The 20878-nt window shown below is 42.3% G+C and overlaps 1 protein-coding gene across 2 annotated transcripts; it reads left to right on the forward strand.

Moving 5' to 3' along the window:
• Nucleotides 1-398: 398 nt before the first annotated feature.
• On the forward strand, nt 399-15501 carry CMPK1 (cytidine/uridine monophosphate kinase 1). 2 transcript variants are annotated; one of them, XM_069023352.1, is made up of 6 exons: nt 399-668; nt 9481-9627; nt 10492-10644; nt 12118-12194; nt 12280-12376; nt 13201-15501. In XM_069023352.1, the coding sequence occupies exons 1-6, from the start codon at nt 594-596 to the stop codon at nt 13240-13242; spliced, it is 591 nt and encodes a 196-aa protein (XP_068879453.1). In that variant the 5' UTR covers nt 399-593; the 3' UTR covers nt 13243-15501. The 2 variants fall into 2 exon arrangements, with proteins under 2 accessions (XP_068879453.1, XP_068879454.1); XM_069023353.1 differs by lacking the exon at nt 399-668 and adding an exon at nt 8308-8583.
• The last annotated feature ends 5377 nt before the right edge of the window (nt 15502-20878 follow it).

A 20878-nucleotide genomic window follows, 5' to 3' on the forward strand; every position in this document is an offset into this window, starting at 1 on the left:
CCCGGCCGGCCCTCGCTCGGCGCCGGCCAATCAGAGCGCAGAACCCGCCCCCTCCGCCCGCCGCGGCCCAATCGACGCGCGGCGGGGTACGGCCCGCTCGGCCAATCAGAGCGCGGCTCGGGGAAACCAACCGCCAGCGCGCGCGCAGGGGGTTTAAAAATGCCAGCGGGCGGGGAGCGCGCAGGCGCAGTGCGGCGATGCGGCGGCGTTGCCATGGCAGCCGGGGCGCCGCCGCTGGCCCGGGGCGGGCCATGCCGGGAAGGGCTGTGGCGGGGTGAACAGTGAGCGGACACGCCCGGTCCCGCTGGAGAGCCGCGCCGGCCTTGGCCTTCCAGCCGGGGTCCGGGGCCGTGAATCCCGGCAGAGCCGCCGCCGCCAGCCCCGCGCCCACGTGCCCGCCCCGCCCCGCCCGGGACCCGGAAGCACTTTCCCTCCGCGGGGACAGCGCGGCGGCGGCGGCGGTGCCACAGTCACAGCCCCGGTCACAGCCCCGGCTTCGGCCCCGCTGCTCCCCTTCCGCCCCTCGGCCGCCCCACGGCCGCCGCCCCGTCGCCGCTGTCCTGCTGCTGCAACGCCGCCGCCTCCTTCTCCTCATGAAGCCCGTCGTTGTCTTCGTCCTCGGCGGGCCCGGGGCGGGCAAGGGGACGCAGTGCGCTCGCATCGTGGAGGTGAGGTGGAGGGGGTGCGGGACTGCGCGGCCTGGCGACCCCCGGCCGCGGGGGGCCCTGGGAGTTGTAGGATCCCTCTGTGGAACCCCTGACCCTCTCTGGGGTGGTTGCTTGGGGGTCGTGTCCCTCTCTGCTCGGTGGCGGGACCCTCATCTGCCTTTCGGTCTGGTCTCTTGTCGAGCCTCCATCCATTCCTCTTCCCTTCGAGGCGATAAATAATAATAACTGACCCACATCTCCCCCTTAGTGGGTGAAGTGGTGGGGCAGCCCCTCCGTTCCCTTCCAGGCCCTGTCAGGCCGCCTGGCCTTTTCCCTCCTGCCTTTTCCCTCAGCCCCGCGGGATCCCACCCCACCCGTGCGTCTGCCTGCGCTGGCATCCACGCTGGGGACACCACTGGGGTTTTTGCACCCACTTGGGGTCTGGAGGCTGCCCCAGTTTCGGCCGGGAGCACCGATTGCCCTCTGTGCCTTGGCGGAGGGGCAGGACAGCGGCCCTGGAGAAGTTCCCGGCCGGCCGGGCGGTGCTGCCTTGTCAGGCCAGTCCTGCAGCCCATCCCGAGGGGGTGGCTCCGTACACGTCTGCATGGCCACGTAGGTGGCTGCGGGGCTACCACCCGGATGCTGAGGCAGCCGGGGCTGTGGTCTGGGAGAGGACGTGAGGTGTCTTATAGCGATTGGGAATACGTGCACTTCAAATGGATCAAGGTCCATGTCTTCTGAGGCCTGTCCCATAAATGTTACAGCTGGTACAGCAGACATTGCAGGGTGCTGGCTTTTTGACCCAGTGCCATTTCAATAAGTTGTGGAAGTAACACGTTAAAAATAGGACAAAATTCTTTTTTTTTTTCTGTGACACAATATGGTAGAGGTCAAAGGATATCCTGATCCCATAGGTGGTTCATCTTATTCTTTCTTTTTAAAAAGCCTAAGACTGACAGTATAAGTTGACTAAACTTTCAGTTATATTATCAAATTTTCAGTTTTCCGAATACGTTTTTTCCGGCCTATTGAGACAACAAATATCTAAGAAAGAACGGTGGATGATACATGGTGTAGTACTGTCCTTTTAAACACCAAAAACCGCAGGGGTAATTACACTGTATCCAGGTGGATAATTACGGAAGTAGTTAGAGCTGAATGCTTCCAAACATGTGTGTATGCTGGATTTGAAACAGCTCTTTTATCTTTTTTTTTTCCATTTTTTTTTTTACTGAGCAGTTGTATGTACTTTTCTTATTAAAAGCTATATAGGATCAAAGCTTATCCATACCCTCACCAAAAGAAATGTTTAAGAACTGTGGTGATGCCCATGTTCCTGAAACTATTGGTGGGAAAGAACCTCAAAACTCCTGGAACAGGCACACTGTGTGTGTCCTCTGTTCTGGTGGTGCCCCGGGAATACTGTTACAGTTTATCCACGCTGCTGTTACATCCCAGACCTCAGTGTTGTATAACTAAGTTAAGTGAATTTGGTCCAGACTTAAAAATGCCGTTATGACTTTAGTTCTGAAGGATTTAAACCACAAAGTACAGACTTGCATTCAAACCAGCATATTCATTAAATTAAATTGTGGGCTGGAAGGTTCATAGTGCTCATAAAGCCTTTTTGGTAAGGTCAAATTCAGCCCTTGGCATGTAGCAAACAAATGAGCTTAAACTATAGGGGGACCTTGCAGGCTGTCATTAATGGCTTTCACTAAACCATTAGGGTAGCCTCAGGGCTGAAGTACCTTGTGTGGCTGCTGGCCTGTGTTTAGGAGGATAAATGCCTGTGGCTGGATAGGCTGATATAATTGGATAAAGACCACTTTATTAGCAGGAGTTCAAATGAGCCATTGCTACTCAAATTGTATTTCCAGCTAGAAAGGAAAAAAGAAAAACCTTGCTTGTGCTGTATTTATTTTCTTCTCTAAGCCTGGAAAGGGAAATCCAAATTCAAATAAATGCAAATTTGCTTTAATTCTGCTAATCCTGTTCACCACATGGAAAGAAGTTTATTGAAGTCAGTGGGCTGACAGTAGAAAGCACTCAGACCTGTTGAATGCAAAGGACAACCTTCCTGCTGGCTCAGACACCTCCATGAGAGTCACTGGCTAAACTGGGAGGCACAAAGGGTCTGAGGTAGTTTAAGAAACAGTTGGACTAATGCAAGTGTGCTGGAAAACTTTAGAAAAAGGGCACATGAACAGAGAAGTGTGGGTGAAACACAGCAGAGGTACTGGAGAGCAGCAGATTTTCTAAGCACAGATCCTCAACCTGGCCCCTGGCAGCCCCCAGAGAGCCCTGCTGCAGGCGAGTGAGCAGCCTGTGTGCAGTCAATGCTGCCTTTAGGTTGGAAGTGTATTTTTATTTGTATTTTAAACCCTGTTGGCAGTTTGCCACAGAGAAAAGGGGGCTGTAGCTGAGTAATAATAAACCTCATTCATCCTTGTTGTAAATGGACTGCATAATATTAGTTTACATTTGGAATGAATCTGACCCAGTATCTTGCTGTAGAGCTGAAGGTTGTGCTGAACAAAAAGTCAGTATGAGCTATAAATACGTCTTGGTTGCTATTCATACTGGAGATTTGGGACAGAGCACATCACATGTGGAAGAAGTCTCATTTGGCTGAGGTGAGATCTTGCATGATTTTAGCATCAAACCATTTTTATTAAAAACTAAGGGTGTCTAGAGTAAAGGGGTTATTATGTACTTACTACCTGGGAACGATTTCTCAAAGAAGTGTTGTAATTTCTTTTGCTGACTGTGCTTTACCTTCCCAGAAAAGGGAGATGGGTATCCCATGTTGTAGGTGAAATATGTGTTTGTTAAGTACTAGCCTAAGTCATAACTGTTCAATATGTGTGTGCTGGAGTCCCTGCATGTGGAGAAGGCATGTATTTGTGCCAAATTTGGACACAAACTGAGAAATTATTTGAAGGAAGAAGACCTAATAACAAGTGGAAATGGATATTGACACAATGTAAGAAAGGGAACAGTGGGTAAGTGATTAGGATTCTTTATCTCCACAGATAAGGTTGGATGAAACAGCTGAACCAGGCTGGTTTTCTCCGATACAGAGGGAAGACTCAACTCCTGTATGTTCCACAGACACACAGAATTGTCAGAGAAATGCAAATGCAGCAGAACTGCTGCTGTTCTGGAGCAGTTCCTCCTATTTAGAGAGGGATGAAGCAGAATTCCCTCTTAAGTTCTTATCCTCTCCCTTCCAGCTCTGCAGATTAACTCCTGAAACCTTCCACAGCTTTGTTAGGTGGAGCTTGCCATCATCGGGGGCTGTTGCGTAGCTGTCATGTGAGGCAGAATATTTGAGCTATAGTTGAATGATGTCATTTGAATGCAGGTTCTTGCAATAACCTTCATGCTTTCCACAGTGTATCTTCTGTGACTGTGAGATAATGAAATGTGCTTTATTGCTGACTTCTGAACTTTGCTTATAAAATCATTACAGTAAAGTCAAGGAAAAAAAAATGCATTCAGCAAATCTGCACAAAATATGCTTTCTTATGCTTAAATTTTAAATCCTTATAACCTCTGCCTGAGATGCAAAGCTCTTTGGTTGGTGGGAAGAATAATAACTAAATCACTTGTCTTTATTCCAAGCAAGATTTGAGATGTACTTTTTTGTCTGTTTGTTTTGGCAAGGTGATCTGTAGAGATTTGGGGTATGCAACACATCACTCTCAGTGTACCTAAAATATAATTCCCCTCTGCCACAGCCCTATCCTGTATGTTTGTGGTTAAATCTAAAATTAATTCCACAAGGTGGGATGCTGAGCCTTTTCGTTTTTATAAGAGCATAAGTTAATATCCAAATGGAAAAAGCTGTTAAGTTGCTTTGGGATATATGATAAGGAGATTTCCTAGGGTGAAGGAAACAATGCAAAGAAGAATTCATCGTATCAGAAATGCCTCTCTGAAAGTAGCAGAGGATTTAGGTTTTGCTGTCATGAGTTAATTGTCTTCTAGAAGTCTGCTGAGAGATGGTGTTAACTTCCTTGAAATAAAAATGGGGTTTAAATTGTTTGCTTTAAACTCACCTTCCGAAATCACTTTAATGAGTGTCAAGTATTAGTATTCTACTTAGCCTTAAGTTCTCATAGTTGATTTTTAGAATATGAATTTTTATTTCTGAACTTTGCAGCTTTTTTTTTTTAAAGCATGGTGAGTGTTTAAATCTACCCCCTGAAGATTTAGCCCTGAACATCTCCATTTTGCAGAACACTGGGCATTAAATTTTGGACTTTCCTGAACATACCGGGGGTGCCTTGTATTGAGTCAGTGCTCCTGAAGCACTGGGGTGCTCTGTTTGCCCCTTTCTCCCTTGGAGGCACCGTGTTGTGTGTTTTGGTTTGTTAATGTGGGGTTTTTGTTTGTTTTTCTTTCCCAGAGACAAGAACTCATTTCAAACTGAGAAAATTTCTTCCATTTTTTTTAATTGGAATAAGCAGACAAAGTCTATTACTGCATTATAGTCTGTACCCCAAAGATTTAATTCCATGTGCTAATAGGTCAGACAAAAACTTTCTAGGTTAAAAAAAACCCGAATGCTGCAGGCTTTACACAGTTCTATTTTTTATTTTAACTAGTTCTTGAATGGTGTATGTAGCAAGTTTTGGTTGTTTATTAAGGTTGCCCAAGAGATGACAGATCAGAACTGGGGCAATAAAAGTTTGTATTTTATTTGTTTAAATCTTAAGCCCTATGACTTTCATTTTCAAACTAACAATGATAAGCCAAGATAGGAGTCAAGGTCAAAGCAGTAATTTGTGTTTCTCTTGCTTCTTGGCTTCTGCTCCCTTAAGGAAGTCTCAGGCTGTGTGTTTAGTGGGGAGATGTGTTGCAAGACCACACAGGGCTGAATCAGAAATAAAGCCTGTGCCCTTCGGAAGGGGCTGTGGAAGGAGTCCCAGCGGCAGCTGCCGCACACCACCGATCCCTCCTGACACCACCGATCCCTCCTGACACCACCGATCCTTCCTGACTGCCCGAGACTGCTGGAGCAGACTCCGCCTGGTTCCAGCGTGGCACAGATGTGACTCATGGATTTCCAGTTCTGTTCATCTGTTTATTGTATTTACGGAAAACAAAGCGTGTTCTGTCTGCAGAGGGAAAGTTGCAAATCCCGGCTGACAGAAGGAAGCTGGAAGGGCTGGAGGGCAGGGGAGGGAAGGGCATCCCGGGGAGGCTGCAGTCGCGGGTTGGAATTCGGAGGTGTGGAGCACACAGCTTGTGTGTCCCAGTTTGTCCTGCTGCGTGGGGGCTGACTGACCAGGCAGAGAGAGACAAACAGCAAGTGGTGTTCTGATCTGCTCTATCCACTGCTGCTGTGGTGGGATTGATGGAAACTTGAGCTTGCCTTTCCATTTCACTGGATTTATTTTTTTTTTAATGTTTTTTATGTTTTAATTTTTTTAAAGCAAAAGAGGAGGATGTCTAGAGTGGTGCTGAAGACAGCACTTCTTCATTCACAATTGGTTTTTGTAAATTATATTTGGAGACCCGTAATTCAGAAAAATAGTTTTAAAGATAATGAGAACTGGTGTAATAAGTAGAGCTTGTACTACTCTTACCAGTTTTAATCAAGGTGTTCAGGGCACAAAAATTTCTTTTATTTTAGGTGAGAGAAACCCTCAGCAAGTGTCCTGAATTGGAACAAATCATTGCAGCATGAAGGGCTTGCACTACTTGTGTAATAATGAGAACTTGTGTAATAGTAACTTAGATCTTTTCCTAAATCACACCAGCCTGACAGCATAGCAGAAAACATTTTCCCTGAAATACATGTTAGAATATATTTTTCCTTCTCTGTAATATCAGAATCTCTCCAGATTTTAGGTGCTTGGCATCCAAGTATTTGGAAATATTTTTTTTTTGCCTGATTTCTTTTCAAGTAGTCCATTCAATCTGACGTGTCTAGTAAGAGCTGAGGAAACTTCTTTTTTGTTGTTTGGCAGCCACAATCCTGCTCCCTTTTTGACTGCAGAGGAGAAGGATTAGGCAGGAGGGGCAATGAGTCCCATTCTGGGGATTGCATCAAGATGTGCTTGGCACTGCTGGAAAGTCCTGCTGGCACAAGGCAGACCTTGTCAAGACACGAGTGTTTTGACCCATGTTTAGTGCAGTTACATCACAGTTTCTTCTGCAAGCCCTTGGCACTGGGATGATTTGCTCCTGTTCAGGACGCTTGCTGAGGGTTTCTCTCACCTAAAATGAAAGAAAACTTTTTGTCCTGAATGCCTTGATTAAAACTGGCAAGGGTAGAGTGAGCACCACATCTCTGAAGCCTTCTGTGTGTGGAGCAGCAGCCAAGCCGTTCTCCCCCCTTGTTTGCATTGTTTAAACCGATGTGTTTTCTTTGGCTCTTGCCTCAGTACAGTTAACAAATAGATGTTTTGCCCCTGAAGGAGAGGTTTGTTTTTCTTATTGCCTGGTTAAGCCATTCTGAGGGTTAGTCTTGAATATAATTTATTATTATCTCAAACAAGTCTGTTTGTACAGCAGCACTTTAAAACACTTCTGTCTTTTACTTTCCAGTTCAGCCGTTAAAAACTACTTTAGTTTGCTGTTGCAAAAGATGGAGAATTCTAACAATTGTCTGACTCAATTTCATTTTCATGCATGAAAAGGGAAATGCCAAGGAAAATTAAATGGTTTGGTAATCCTCTAAAACCTAAGGGATTATATTTTCCTCCTGTTTTCTCCTTTGTAGAAACCTGATGTTAAAAAAATCATCATTCTATAACTTTAGCAAGAAGAACTACGTGTTAATTTAGCATTCAGCAGAGGAATGGTTCTTGCTTATAAGGAATGATTTATTCTGGTTTATGGCTTCTGTAGGTTATAAATATATAGATTTGCAATTAGTTAGGTATATCCAAATGCAATGTACATTAAGCAAAAGTACAGTGAGCTTACAGAGGATGTCTGTGGAGCTTTTCCTTCACAGTTACTTACAGCAAAATCTTACTTCTGTTTTTTGCCAACTGTGTACAGTTTTGGAGATTTAGGTAATTATATCCCTTCTTAAATTATGACTATGGCAGAACTAACTTTCCATGCTTTGTGGGTGAAATTGGAAAGCAACTGAAATGTTTTAAAGTCACTTAGTGGGTTGTGTAATATTTCTGTTGTACTTAGTTTGGTAGCCAAGTTTTTAAATCCTAAGTTCACAGCCTCACCAAGTGTGTAGTCACATTATTATGCCTCTCAGACACCTTGTTTAAAATTTGCTTTGGACGTGGCTGCAGCCAAACTGAAAACCCTGAAGTTTTTTGCTGTTGCTTTTGTTTTGTGTAAAAACTTTCAGGTGAGAATGTATATGTGTGCTCTGTTTTGGATGTATAGCTAGCTTAGGCACTCACCAAGGAGATGTCTTTATTGCCTGTTATTATGGACTATATTTGTCGAGGAGAATATTGCACTTTGTTACTTTTCTTGCAGTGTTAAATGAGCTGAGAAAATGATTATTTTGTGCTGTGAAATGTCCTCTGTAACGATGCATTTCTGTTAGGTAGGAATGTATGTGTATGCTTGCACTAGGATCTATTTACAATGATAAATGCCTGAGAAATTCAAGTGTAATACATACTTTCCCTCAGTATTTTTTATTAGTGACTATTTTAGCTGCAGTTTGAGGTGAAAGAGCAATGGTGTGTGCCGTTTTCCTGCACACTGCTATCGGATTGATAGATCTGAACCTGATCTCTCTGCTCTCTCTATTTACTCTTGGTGGTGTGACAGAGGGTGGCACCAGTGTAGTTATTTACCTTCATGTGCCACGTCATCCTTAGGAGAAGTCACTGGTTTTCCCCAAGGGCTGCTCTCCGAGTTTATCATGGTCATCCCAGGGAAGGAGGTAGCAGGGGCAGGAGGACTGTGCAGCTGCCGTGTTAAAGGTGATTTCACCAAGGTAGGAGAGGAAGTTGATGCCAGAACCACATGAACATAGGGATTTCTGACTTACCCTGTGCTTGGGACATTCCTCCAGCTCCAAAGGACCTGCAATCACTTTATACGTTTTCTTTAAGTGGGTGGTTAAACAAAATTCTTGTCTTGTTTCCAAACATAACAAAATTGCCTTTGAAAACTGTATGCAAATACCTGACCAAAGCCCTGTTGAGCATTTTATCCAAGGATGTCCAGTTCTGGTCCCCTCACTTCAAAAAGACATTGAGGTGCTGGGGTGTGTCCAGAGAATGGTAATGGAGCTGGGGAAGGGTCTGGAGAGTGAGTCCTATGAGCAGCAGCTGAGGGAACTGGAGAAAAAGAGGCTTGGGGGAAACCTCATGCGCAACTCCCTGAAAGGAGTTTTACTAAGATAAGAGTCAGCCTCTTCTCCCTGGCAACCAGGAACAGGACAAGAGGAAATGGCCTGAAGCTGCACCAGGGGAGGTTTAGGTTGGACATCTGGAAGAATTTCATCACTGAAATGGTTGTCAGACACTGGAACAGGCCACCCAGGGAGGTGGTGGAGTCACCATTCATGGAAGGATTCAAGAAACAACTGCACGTGGCACTTAAAGCTTTGGTTTCATTGTCACAATGATGCTTGGCCAAAGGCTGGACTCAGTGATCTTGGAAGTCTTTTCCATCTTTCATGACTCTCTGATTCTTCCTGTGCGTGCTCTGTGCAGAGTGTGCTTGAGATTGCACACTGAAGGTGGAACAGATCTGCCACTAGCAAGATGCAATTCCCTGGGTTTTTCTGTTGCAATGCAAGGATAAATAGGGCTGACACTGTTGACTGATGTTAGGTTTGCACAAGTGCTCTGACTGAAGGGAGCCTGTGTTTGTTTTGCCGTTGCAGAAATACGGCTACACGCACCTTTCTGCCGGTGACCTCCTCCGGGATGAGCGGAAAAGGCCGGGCTCCCAGTATGGAGAACTCATTGAGAACTACATTAAGGAGGGGGAAATCGTGCCAGTTGAAATAACAATCAGCTTGCTGAAGAGGGTAAGGAAAGGGCTGTTTCCTTGCAGGGTCACTCTTGCAGACTAAGCAGCAAAGCAGCGGCTGTGTTCTGGCAGAACTGCCTTTCCTCCAGTGTGAGCGGTGTGAATGGGCAGACACGGAGGGGCTTCTCTCAGCAATCACTTGTGTTTCCTCCTGACTGTTGGAGTGCTGAGGGCCTCTCCTACCTGGGGATCTGTGAAAATGGATTATTTTTATTTTTATTTATTTTTTAGTAGCTCTAGGAAAATCAATGAAACTGTATTTCTTATTTCCCTGCACTAGCTTTTGAACCTCTTGGTTCACTCAGTCATATTTGATTGGAGGTTAGAGCCCTTGAAGGACCTAAGATTTGTAAGTTTAATCACAAAATAGATAGTCAGTTGAAGGAGAAGAGCACCTGCTGATGTTCTTGTGGAAGGAAAAGCTCCAGCCTTTATCTTTATTGGATGTCCATGAAAACAATGGGAGTATCTCTTTTCAGTCAAAAAAAGGCTGCTGTTCGTGGCACTAAATGTATCTGGAGCTTTTCCCTTAGAATTAACTCTAGATCAGGAATGTTTTGATGTCTTATTGTGTAAATACACTTCCCAGTATCTTGTAGAGAATCAGATTTAAAGCTGTGATTGTGTTATGAGATTTTGAGCTTTGTGAAATAATGAATTCAGTTTGAATAATAGCTGTGTTGGTGCAACAGTGAATTAACCAGCATGCATTGATAGTGAAACAAAAGCACATTTTGTAAATCTGCAATAATCCTAAAATAAATGCTTCTCAACTTACCATGTCAGCATTTTGGGGGTAAATTAATAAGTAGATAAATCAGTGTATGGGCAGGAGATTGTGAACTGAATTATCTTTTATCAGGCTATGGATCAAACAATGGCTGCCAATTCCCAGAAGAACAAGTTTTTGATTGATGGGTTTCCCAGGAATGAAGATAATCTTCAAGGCTGGAATAAGACTATGGATGGAAAGGCGGATGTTTCCTTTGTTCTCTTTTTTGATTGTGACAATGAGGTAATGAAGTGTGTAATTCTGTAACTTCCTTTCTTGCATTATTGTGAGAATCATTCAAGAAGAACAATTAAACTCTGTCAGGGAGAATGGGCTAATGCAAGAATTGAAGGAAAACTTGGCTTGTGAGTTTGAAGGATTTTTTGGCAACTTGTTTTAGCAGATGAAAAGCTGCATGTTTATTGAAATAGACAGCTAATGACACTTGGTATAATCATATGTGAATAAATTATATTGAGGAAGTACTCCAGGCAATTGCATTCCTAAAGGAGATTTATCAAAATTTTAAATACATTTTACAAAATTATTTGGTTACTTTTCAGAAAATATTACTCTGTTTACTCTTAGTAATTGGTTGTTTAGTCCAAAATGAACTTGGTACAGTGTCTGCTTTAATTCTGAAGTGCAGCAGCAATCTTTAGTTTCATAGTTATGAGCTGTGCTATAGGATAGTCAGTAATCAACATTTTATTCAGCAAGTCATTAGATTACAAGGGCATTTTGACAGTGATGCATTACATTCCTTTAACAACTGCCATGATGTGCTGTCTTTTTAATGTCAGTGCCCTTGAGCATAAAAACTGATATGAATATCCCAGCACCTTAAGCTGACTTTTTTCATTTTACCCCTTTCCCCAACTTCCTGAGATTTTGTTACTTTTCTTTTTTACTTATTTGCAATTATTTTGTAATCCTAAAGAGCATGTGAGGGATTATTATTTTTCTGTTAAAACCTTGAATAACAGTAAATTAATTTTTTCACTTGGTGGGGCTTTTATTTTGGCATTCTGATTTTTGTACTAGATCTAAAAATAGAAAATGCCTAAATAATCCTTACCATGATTGTACTTTGTATATTTTTAACCATTGTTGCTCTTGCATGAGTAGGATAAATGTATTCCTGGAGTGTAGCTTTGCTTATTTAACTAAAGGTTTAAAAAAGTTTATTGGGACACTTCTAGCTATGGTTAGTTCTTCATTTTTTACTTAGATTTTTTAAGTCTTCATTATAGCAATATCAAGTAAGAACATTTTAACTGGCAATAACTTAGTATTGTCAGTGTACCTTACAAAATTCTTGAGAGAACATACAGTGACTTTCCTTTAGTGCAGACATATATTAATAGTCCCATTTCACATGCTGCTTTTCAGAAAGCCTGAGCACATCCTTGAAAATCAGGTAATTTTCTTTTTTAAATGTCTCAGGTCAGAGATCCAGTCAAACCACAGAGCTTGATGCTGCTTTTACTTCCTCTGACCCCAATCCCATTTTAATAAACTGAAGTGTAAGCCATCATCCTTCTTCTCTGGAAGAACCTAACTTCTCTTGTGAGTTCTGCTTACATCCACCACATCTGGACTGTATTTTGTGTACCAGGCCAATTCAGATTTTCAGGATTTTTATTTGTTTCTGCTCTTAGGATGATGGCAGCTTGTGTTCCTGGTTGTAGTCATCCTTTTGATGTTTCTTTGTAGATATGTATTGGCCGCTGTCTTGAAAGAGGCAAGAGCAGTGGTAGGAGTGATGATAATCGGGAGAGCCTGGAAAAGAGGTACTGTCTTCAAAACTTTTCAGTCCCCTTCTCTTTAGATTTCACTATGTAATGTGGTTTTTTTTCTCCCTGTGCTTTCTCTTAGAATTCATACATATCTGCAGTCTACTAGGCCTATCATAGATTTGTATGAGAGAATGGGAAAAGTCAGAAAAGTGGATGCCTCCAAATCTGTTGATGAAGTAAGTATATAAGCCAAAAAAACGTGGGGATGACAGTGGCAGGGTACAGACTTCTGGCATTCTCCTGAGATGTGTGTGTGTGTGTGGTTAGTCTGCTAATTAAGCACTGATATTAGTACTGAGGGAGGTTGTGGAACTCTTGATTTGACTCTTGAAGGACCGAGTAAGATGTGAATATATTACTGTATCCTGCAGCCATAGGGAGGAGAGGAGAGGTCCAACAGGCAGGAATTGTGCAGCAAGATTGATTTATTTAATTATTTTACAAACTCTTTTATAGACTTTTTTCTTCATAGTCTAATTGGACAAAGGATCAGCCACCCCCTGGGTGGATTGGCTAGAAATCCTAAAAATCCATTGTCAAAATATTTTTCTACTGTACCATAAACTTGGTTCTACAAGGTCGCAGGTGTTCATAGTTTACAGAACTTCTGCTAATCTCTTTGTGAGAGAGAAAAGTATCCCACAGGCTTAGAAAGAAGCAAGAAAATTCTTGCTAGCAGCAATATTGTATCCACATGAATAACTTGAGGAAATTGATTAATTCTGCTTGAGTGTGAGCTGGACTAAACACTTCTCCAGTGTTTCTGTGTTTAACAAGGTCTTGCCTTTTTTATTTTCATGAGTTTTTGCTCTTCTGAAGTAGTGTTGCTCTTCTGTCTGCTTCCCAAAATTGATACCAATTTCACTGTTAAAGAATTACTGTGAATGTTCTAAAAAAACCCTATATATTTTTAAAAATACTTTCAAGTACTGTTTATGTTGGTTTAACTTGAAGTAACTGTTTGATGAATGCTTCATAAAATTCTTCTTTATCTTTTTAGGTTTTTGAAAAAGTTGTACAAATTTTCGACAAAGAAGGCTAATTCCCAGCTTGAAATGTCACTTAAACTTGTGCTTGAATCTTGCTTGAATAGCTGCTACTGCAGTCCACTCTTTGTAATTATTTTAAAAGATTTTTAAATTTTTTTTCACATATCTAAAGATGATTGGAAAAGCAGTTGATTAGAAATGGATCTGTTTTTTAAATAGGAAATAATTTCTTGTGGCTATAGTATACAAGTTTCAGGGTTCTCCATTAGTGCAAGTTCAGTTACTCACATGGCAGAATCACAGTTAATACATCTTTCTGAAGAAACCATTTATTCTGTCACAGTTCTGTGCCTGTCATGGGCAGTCCTTCTTCTCCCTTATTGCCATACACCTACTTTTTTTTTAAGGATCAACTGAACAGCAGCATTAAGCAATGAAGGACCCATGTACCCTTGCTTGTTTTTTAGATGCTTGGACCAAGTTTAGCAAGTTGTTTTTTGGTTTTTTCCCAAAGCATAATTTCATCCAAAATTCCCTTATATCCCCAAACCTGAATTCTCTAGGTTAAGCTACAGTTAGTATGAGAATCTGTTTTAGCAGTTCTCAAAAAACTATTAAATATGCTTTTCAGGAATAGACATACCAAGTACTTCATGAAAAGTGGTGCTTCCTTATGACTCTGGATGTAAACTGTCTTGCAAGTTCTTGGATGACATGGCCCTGGATTTTTCCTTGTTTTCATCTGCAAAAGATTAAGAAAGTCAGTTTAGTATTTCAATACTCATTTATCTTAAATGATAGTTATGTTCTTAACTACAGCATGGTCTTCACAAGATGGCAAAGCTCTTAAATAGTGTACAGTAAGCAAAATCTTCTAACAGTTCTGACTTTTGTAACAAGTGGAAGGGTTTTTCCTTATTATTATTGAAATACTGTGTTACCAAATGCTTTAAAGTTTGTTACCTGGGAAAATATTTTTATGGTTAAACTAGTGAATTTGTTTCCCTAAAAAAGTGTAATTTTAATAGCTGTTTGTTTGAGAAGCTTGTAAGTTATTGCACTTTTGTTATGATATGGTCAGCTGAGGGGAAGATAACTGCAGGAAAAAGTTTCATTCCCTGAAGCAGAGTCCTGCTTCACCATGTTCTCTTGAATTAGACAAGTGCAGTCAGCAGCAAGAGCTGGGGTGAGCAGGGAACTGGTTGAAACAACCTGGTTTGCACAATTTTGTCTTTTGTTTAAGCTTTTCTGTCCCCTGTATAGTATGCATAGGTCTGGGGGGGGGCCCAACCATGCATTCCTTGCATGCCCTAAGCTTCTACTGAAGGCCTGAAGGTGAGAGTTTTAACTGATTTTAGTGATAGAGTGGTTGTTCCCACGTTAACTGACGCTATAATTGGTTTGTGACATGCTAATTACACAGAATTGCAGTTTGGAAATCTTGATGCTCAGCTTTTCTTTAGTCATGACTTTCTCTGCTTAGGAAAAAGTTTAAATTAAGCTTAGCTTTTAATTAGAATCAGATGTGTTGGTCCTCATTCTACAGTCAGATTTGTATTTTCAGGAGTTCTCATCTCACTGAGGTTATTGAGGCTGCTGGACTGGGGAAGAGATGAGTACAGAAACAAGGGTAAACTGCAGTAGCTTTTCCAGTCTGATAAGAGTTCAGGCAATGGACTGGCCACAAATAGCTGTTTACTACTGCAGCATATATGGACCATGACTGCTTCTGGGAGTGTGGGAGGCCAATGCTCTCACTTTATGAATTTCTCCTTAAAAAAGAAAAAAAAAAAAGAAAACTTGGAATTTAATTCTTACTGTATAAGTATGCTGACATGGATAGGATCCAGCAAAACTGCATCTTTTAGTATGAAGGTTAGAATCAGGGTTTTTCAAAAAATACTTCAAACTGGATTCTTTAATTCAGAGAGATTTAATTCACTCTTGTTTCTAAGTTACTGGTTTTTACATGTTCTGTTCAGAATAGAGTATCCATTTTCTCTCATCATATACTTTTCTGTGTATTTAAGTGCTGGAACAAAAAAAAACCTCTGGAGCAAGTTTTAGGAAAACACCCAACAATGTTTTGGCAATATTGAATTTGGAGTGGATTGTAATGTGTCTGTGCAAGGACTAGATTTTTTGTCATTTTATTTATTGAAGATGCCATTAAATGTGTTACCACTTCTTTCAAGATGGACTTATGATTGAAATAAAGGTTAAAGGCAATATGCCAACGTGTTGTGTCCATTTAGCAGCAAAACTGTATAAAGAATTTGAGGAGATCCAATAAACTTTGTTCTGTGGCTTAATGAGTGCCTGGATTACAGTTTCTGTCACAAGGGATATTTTTCATATATATCCATCTATATAAAGTGAGTATTTATTAGAGTTAGATGCTTCATGTGGCCACATGCACAGGGATGTGTATGAAAGTTCAGTTTTCACCATCAAAAGTAAAGTCCTGAAGATCCTTTTAGGCACAGGATAAGATCAGGCCATTGCCTGTGGAATTGTTACTTTTTTTTGGTTATACAGTTTGTCAAATGACTCCATTCATATAGTAAAGTGATAATTCATTTGACACGTGTGAAAGAAAAGGGACTTGGAGTGGTCTAGGAAACACAAACCTATTGTTCACCTGCTGTTGGAGACACTTTTTGTCTGGATTTCTCATGATTCCCTGCTCAATCAGCAGCTGATCTCCTGACTGCTGTTCTGCTGGCTCTGCAGCACATGGCTGCGTGCTGTACTCCAGGCTGTTCTTAAAGGAAATTGGCACAACATAATATTCTCTATAAAAGAAACTGAGAGGCTGCCAGGCTCATTTTGAAATAACCCATTTTATGTAAAGGTCTGTTACAAAAGAGGTTGTTTTGTCACATGTAGCTTCCTATTAAACAATGTGTTGAACTTAGAATCATAGAATCATTTGGGTTGGAAAAGACCTCTAAGATCAGCGAATCTTAATGCTTCCAACTTGAAACTTTACTCTGGAAAGATTTGCAGAGCTGGTCTGAAAGGGGTGGGGAAAGCAGGGGATTTTTCAGCAGTGGTAGTACCTTTCTACTGGTAAAACTGCAGAGACCAAACTTTTGCTGAAACCTCACACTGAAGTTGTAGTGTCTCCTCAGGGACATACTGACAGGGGCAAAGCTGCCCATCAAATTTGCACCTTTTGGACAGAGATTTTGAGTTAAGTCTCCCACTGTGGGAGTAGGGGCATGCAGAAATGACCATAAGCATGCTCTTGAGGATTGCCTCATTGTAAGATATCCCCCACTAGCAACAATTTGTCCTCAATAAGAAGAGCTGGCTCATGAGGGAGTTTCAAGGTCTTGTGGAAAATTCTGTGTCTTACAACAGTGGGGACATCTGTGTGCTGCTGCCCAGGCTGGACTGGGGAGAAGGGGAGAGTTAAATGGAAAAAATGCTCAGTTCAGAGCGGAGCTGCCAGCTGTCGTTACCGGTTGGCAGTTTCTGGCTGCCAGCATTTAGGAAAGTTGCAGCTTAGGGGATTACTTTCTTCCTCTGGTGTGAGGTTCAGTACCAGTTCGCTCCCTGTTGTGGCACAGATGTCTCTGAAGGCTATAATCTGTGACAGCTCTGTTGGCCTTTGCTCTGGGGGGCAACAGTTGGCTCCTTGGCACAATCAGGTTATTTCTTCAAGCTGTGGTGCAGCAGGAATTGGAGACCTGGGGCTGTGCCCTTGCCACAGTCCAAACATCCCAGGGTTAACGGCTGATAATGAAAACTGCGAGACAATGTGAAGAGGATTTGCCTGATCAGGTAACAAAGGAGACAGTAAATGTTAAATAATATAAAAATATTAAAACGTGGTTTCATATAGCAGCAGTGTGCACACGATCTTTGTAAGCCTTCCATAGAGATAGGGGAGCATGGAAGAATTTGATCTTGCATCTGTCTGCTATTTTTCATGGATTGCTTAGTTTAAGATGGTGGGTTTCAGCCTGTGTATTTGTAGAGTATTTCTGTTGGTAACAATAGGCATCTTTATTGAGTCTTCTAATCTGCTCAGCTGAGGTATGCTCTATCCTCTTTGCTTTCTGCCTTTTAACGCCTTTTCCTTACCCTTCTGAATTGCAGATGCTCTTTCGGATAGGGAGGGGGGGTGCTCTTGCCACTCTCTATGTGCCTTGCTAAATAAAGAAAACCTTTAAACCTTCCTCTGGAGCGATCTGAACCTGTTTCTGACATGAACTTGGTACATAAGCTGTTACAAAACCGACATAAAGCACGTGGCTTTTTTTTTTCCCCAGCTACAGGAAATCTCAGTGTAGTACCTCTGCTCTTTTCTCCTGTGGGAGTCAGATCATCTGTGTCTGCCTTGCTTCAACACAGTGCTTAGCTGCAGTTGTATGAGAAAACCTCCTCAGTCACTAGATGTTAAACCAGCAGTGACAAGTTATGAATGGAAGCAAGTGAGATGGTTGAGGAGGGAAGACCCTTAGAGAAGCTCAGTCAATTCTGCTTCACTCCTCAGACTTCAGCTTTAGATAAATACCTGTTCCACAGGGCAGTGATGCTTGTGAGGTGCAGCTATTTCATGATTATGCTGTACAGAAATTAATACAAAAGCAATCCCTGCCTACAAGTTCCTCGTCTCCCCTCGTTGAATCTACCACCTCTAATGCCAGCGGTTGTAGAGAGAGGAATTTTTCTTCAGCATAACACTGTAGAAACTAAACTAGGCAGAGTGAAGGCAATGTGAGCCTTGCATGTGAAGCATGAGACGCAGAGTGTATTTCAGTGTGGGCAGCAGTGCCAGGCTCTTTTGTCATCCTGCCTTATAACTGCATTCAGACAGCAAAGCAGAAATTTTCTTACCCCTCAAATGTTTGGCAGAAAGCTTGCTTTTGTCTAAAATGCTTCTTAAGCACTGTGTGAACCATTCAGTCCTAAACCAAATACCAGTTTGAGTTGTGCTTTTTCTATCCAATTTACAAATAGGAGGGTTTGGTTTAGTTTTTTGTAATAAGTGCTGCAGCGAGACAACTCTCGGAAAATACCAGGCACCATCCCAAAAGATATTATCTGCTTTACTCTGGAGGGCTTTTTAGCACAATGCTGTTTCTGTGTGGTAAGAAATGGCAAAGATTGCTGTGTGACTACCAAAGTGTGATGGGCTGGGTATGGTACATGAAAATGGCATCTTGGACAGCTTCTGTTCTCAGCATGCATTTCCATTTAGTGCCATGAGGTATAAAAAAGAGATTGGGGGTAGAATTAGATCAAGTCTTAGGAGTAAAGCTTAATCTATCATGGAGGTCTTCAGGAACTCTAAGGATCTATCAGGGTATATGGAGGATATAATATCTGGTGGTCATCTCTCCTGACTGAGCATAGGACAGCTATTTAGGCTTCTATTCAGGGCATTACTACTGTTGTCTTCTTCAACCAGAACCAGCTGAAGTTCCCAGCTATGGTCACCAAGTATGCTGAGGTCTGTATTATGTTCTAACTCAAATACCTCTGTTCTGCCTGAACACTCCCTCCACCTTTGTTTGGATGTGATGAAAATCATCAGGGAGAGGACTGGCACAGTTAAACTGCTGCTCCACCTCGTATTCTGCACACAGACTTTTATGAGAGGAGATATTTCTGGGAGCTGTAGTGGCTTCCTTACTTCCATTTTCCCTTCCAGGCCATGCATACTGGATGCACAAGAGTTCCCAAGGTAGAGCAGTATCTCCATACCCCAAGAGGGGAGGTGGTAGCTGGACCATGGAAGAAGCCCTTGGGCAGAGAAGACAACAATAGCCTGTAACATCCTGGGTGCATTTTTCAAACAAAAGTATAATCAGAAGCCACTCTTTTGCTGGGTAATCAAAATGCCCATGGAAAAGAAACAGGGATGATTTCTCCGTGTTCTTTCTAATTTAAAATTTTCTGTGGAAAGAAAGTGCATTTGACCACTTCCTTGTGACAGCAAGCACAGGGTTTTAAGTGCTGTTCCTGAAGCAAGCATTGCTTTTGGCTTACTATGTGTGACTCCTTGTGAAGCTTCCCTGAGCTCTTGGACGCTGCTCTTGCCAGTGGGAGCCCAGATTGCTTCCAGCAATAAACATCCCACAAAATTATGTATGTTCTTTAAGAGAAGTACCAAGATTTTCTGCTAATTGCAAAAATACATAATGGATGCTTTCAGCATCTGTTATTTATTCTCTAACCAGCTTTCATCCAAAAGTAACCTTTAAACAAACATTAAGATTGAGGAGTGTAACTGTTTCAATGTGTCACACATGTCTACTGCCTCCAGTTTAATGATGTTTGAAACGTGTGCTTAGAGTTGACTTCTAGAAGCAGAAGTTGTTTATGTCTCTAGCTCGGAGACGTTCACAACATGGAGAAGGTGGTGCTTGGTGCCAGAGATGATGGATGTCTCTGTGCTCTTTTTTGGGAGCCAACGCCCAGCAGAGAGGATTTTGCTCACACGACAGTTGCTTCGATGCACCACAAGGAGGGGTGCAAGGCTCGCGGAGAGCAGGATGCAGCTTGGAAGTGGCATTCATGGGATGTACAGTACTGCCCGTATATTGAAAGACCCGATTTTTAGTTTAAAAGCCTGACTATTTTTAACGGTGTAACTTAACAAAAAAAAAAAAAAAAAAAAAAAAAAATCCACAGAAAGAAATATTTTTAATGAGTTTTTTGTTGCACTGAGGTCGATCTACTAAGTTGATTACTTGACAACAGTCATTGTCATGCCTCTTCCTTTTTTTTTTTTTTAGTCAGTTTATTTAATTGTATCTAATGAGAACAACTAGATGGGGCCCACTTAATTATTGTGGCTGATCTGTTCAACTACATTCGTGACAGCATGGACCACAGGGACCAAAAGGTAACTTTCTGAGATAATCTTGAGTGAGACCTCTCCACGAGTGACTTTGATATGTGGTACCATGGCAGAGGAGTATTCCTGGTGTCTCTCCATCCCAGAGTGCCTCAGAAGTGAGGTCTAGGCTGGACTGGCAGAGGGAGCACTAAAAGTGTAGCTGCTGGGAAGACCTGAGTGGTAAGCACCCGATTCCCTTTCATGGATGCATTGCATCTGATTCCCTTCCACAGGAAAATTTTAGAGAGAAAATTTTGTAGCAACACAGTCAAAACCTTAATTGCTTTGTCTGTTGATTGATGTTTTTTGTCAAAATCTTCTAGTTGCCCTTCCATCCTATTATTCCTTCCAAATGACTTTGATGGAAAAGCATGGACCAGTTTACTCCTTCAGGCATGGCAGTGCAGATGCTCCCTGAGTATCCTTCAGCAAGAACAAGCCCATGCTTTCCCAAAAGGACCTCATGGGGGAGGAATGGGAAGAGACAGAATGGGGTTGGCATCTTGGCTGGTGCAGGGCAGAGATGAGAAGTGTGGAGGTGCCAGCAGGATTAGACTTTGTTTTGACAACACTTTGTGCTGGGGCATGGCCAGTAATTCTGACCATGGGGCATGAGCAGGACTGGTACTGGCAGCCATCCCCTGGGTAGGCTCAGCATCTCTGCTATTCCACTGACATCTGGGTCTTGTGACACTTCCCAGAGAGACAGCAGAGCAGCACTGTTGGGGGCTCAGCACTAATGAATTTGCAGCCCCTTTGCAGCAGATCTATTCCTCTCCGCTTAGAGATGTTCCCCTTTACTAATCAGCCTGTATTACAGATGGGGAGATCAA

Source organism: Aphelocoma coerulescens, chromosome 8 (assembly GCF_041296385.1).
Source record: "Aphelocoma coerulescens isolate FSJ_1873_10779 chromosome 8, UR_Acoe_1.0, whole genome shotgun sequence".
Lineage (NCBI taxonomy): Eukaryota > Metazoa > Chordata > Aves > Passeriformes > Corvidae > Aphelocoma > Aphelocoma coerulescens.

What these genes read in the sequence shown, in the direction of transcription:
- CMPK1 (XM_069023352.1), top strand. Translation starts at nt 594, where the DNA reads ATGAAGCCCGTCGTTGTCTTCGTCCTCGGCGGGCCCGGGGCGGGCAAG. An exon ending in CGGGAGAGCCTGGAAAAGAG is followed by an intron (nt 12,195 to 12,279) that starts GTACTGTCTTCA and finishes GCTTTCTCTTAG; the next exon opens with AATTCATACATATCTGCAGT. An exon ending in CCTCCAAATCTGTTGATGAA is followed by an intron (nt 12,377 to 13,200) that starts GTAAGTATATAA and finishes TTATCTTTTTAG; the next exon opens with GTTTTTGAAAAAGTTGTACA.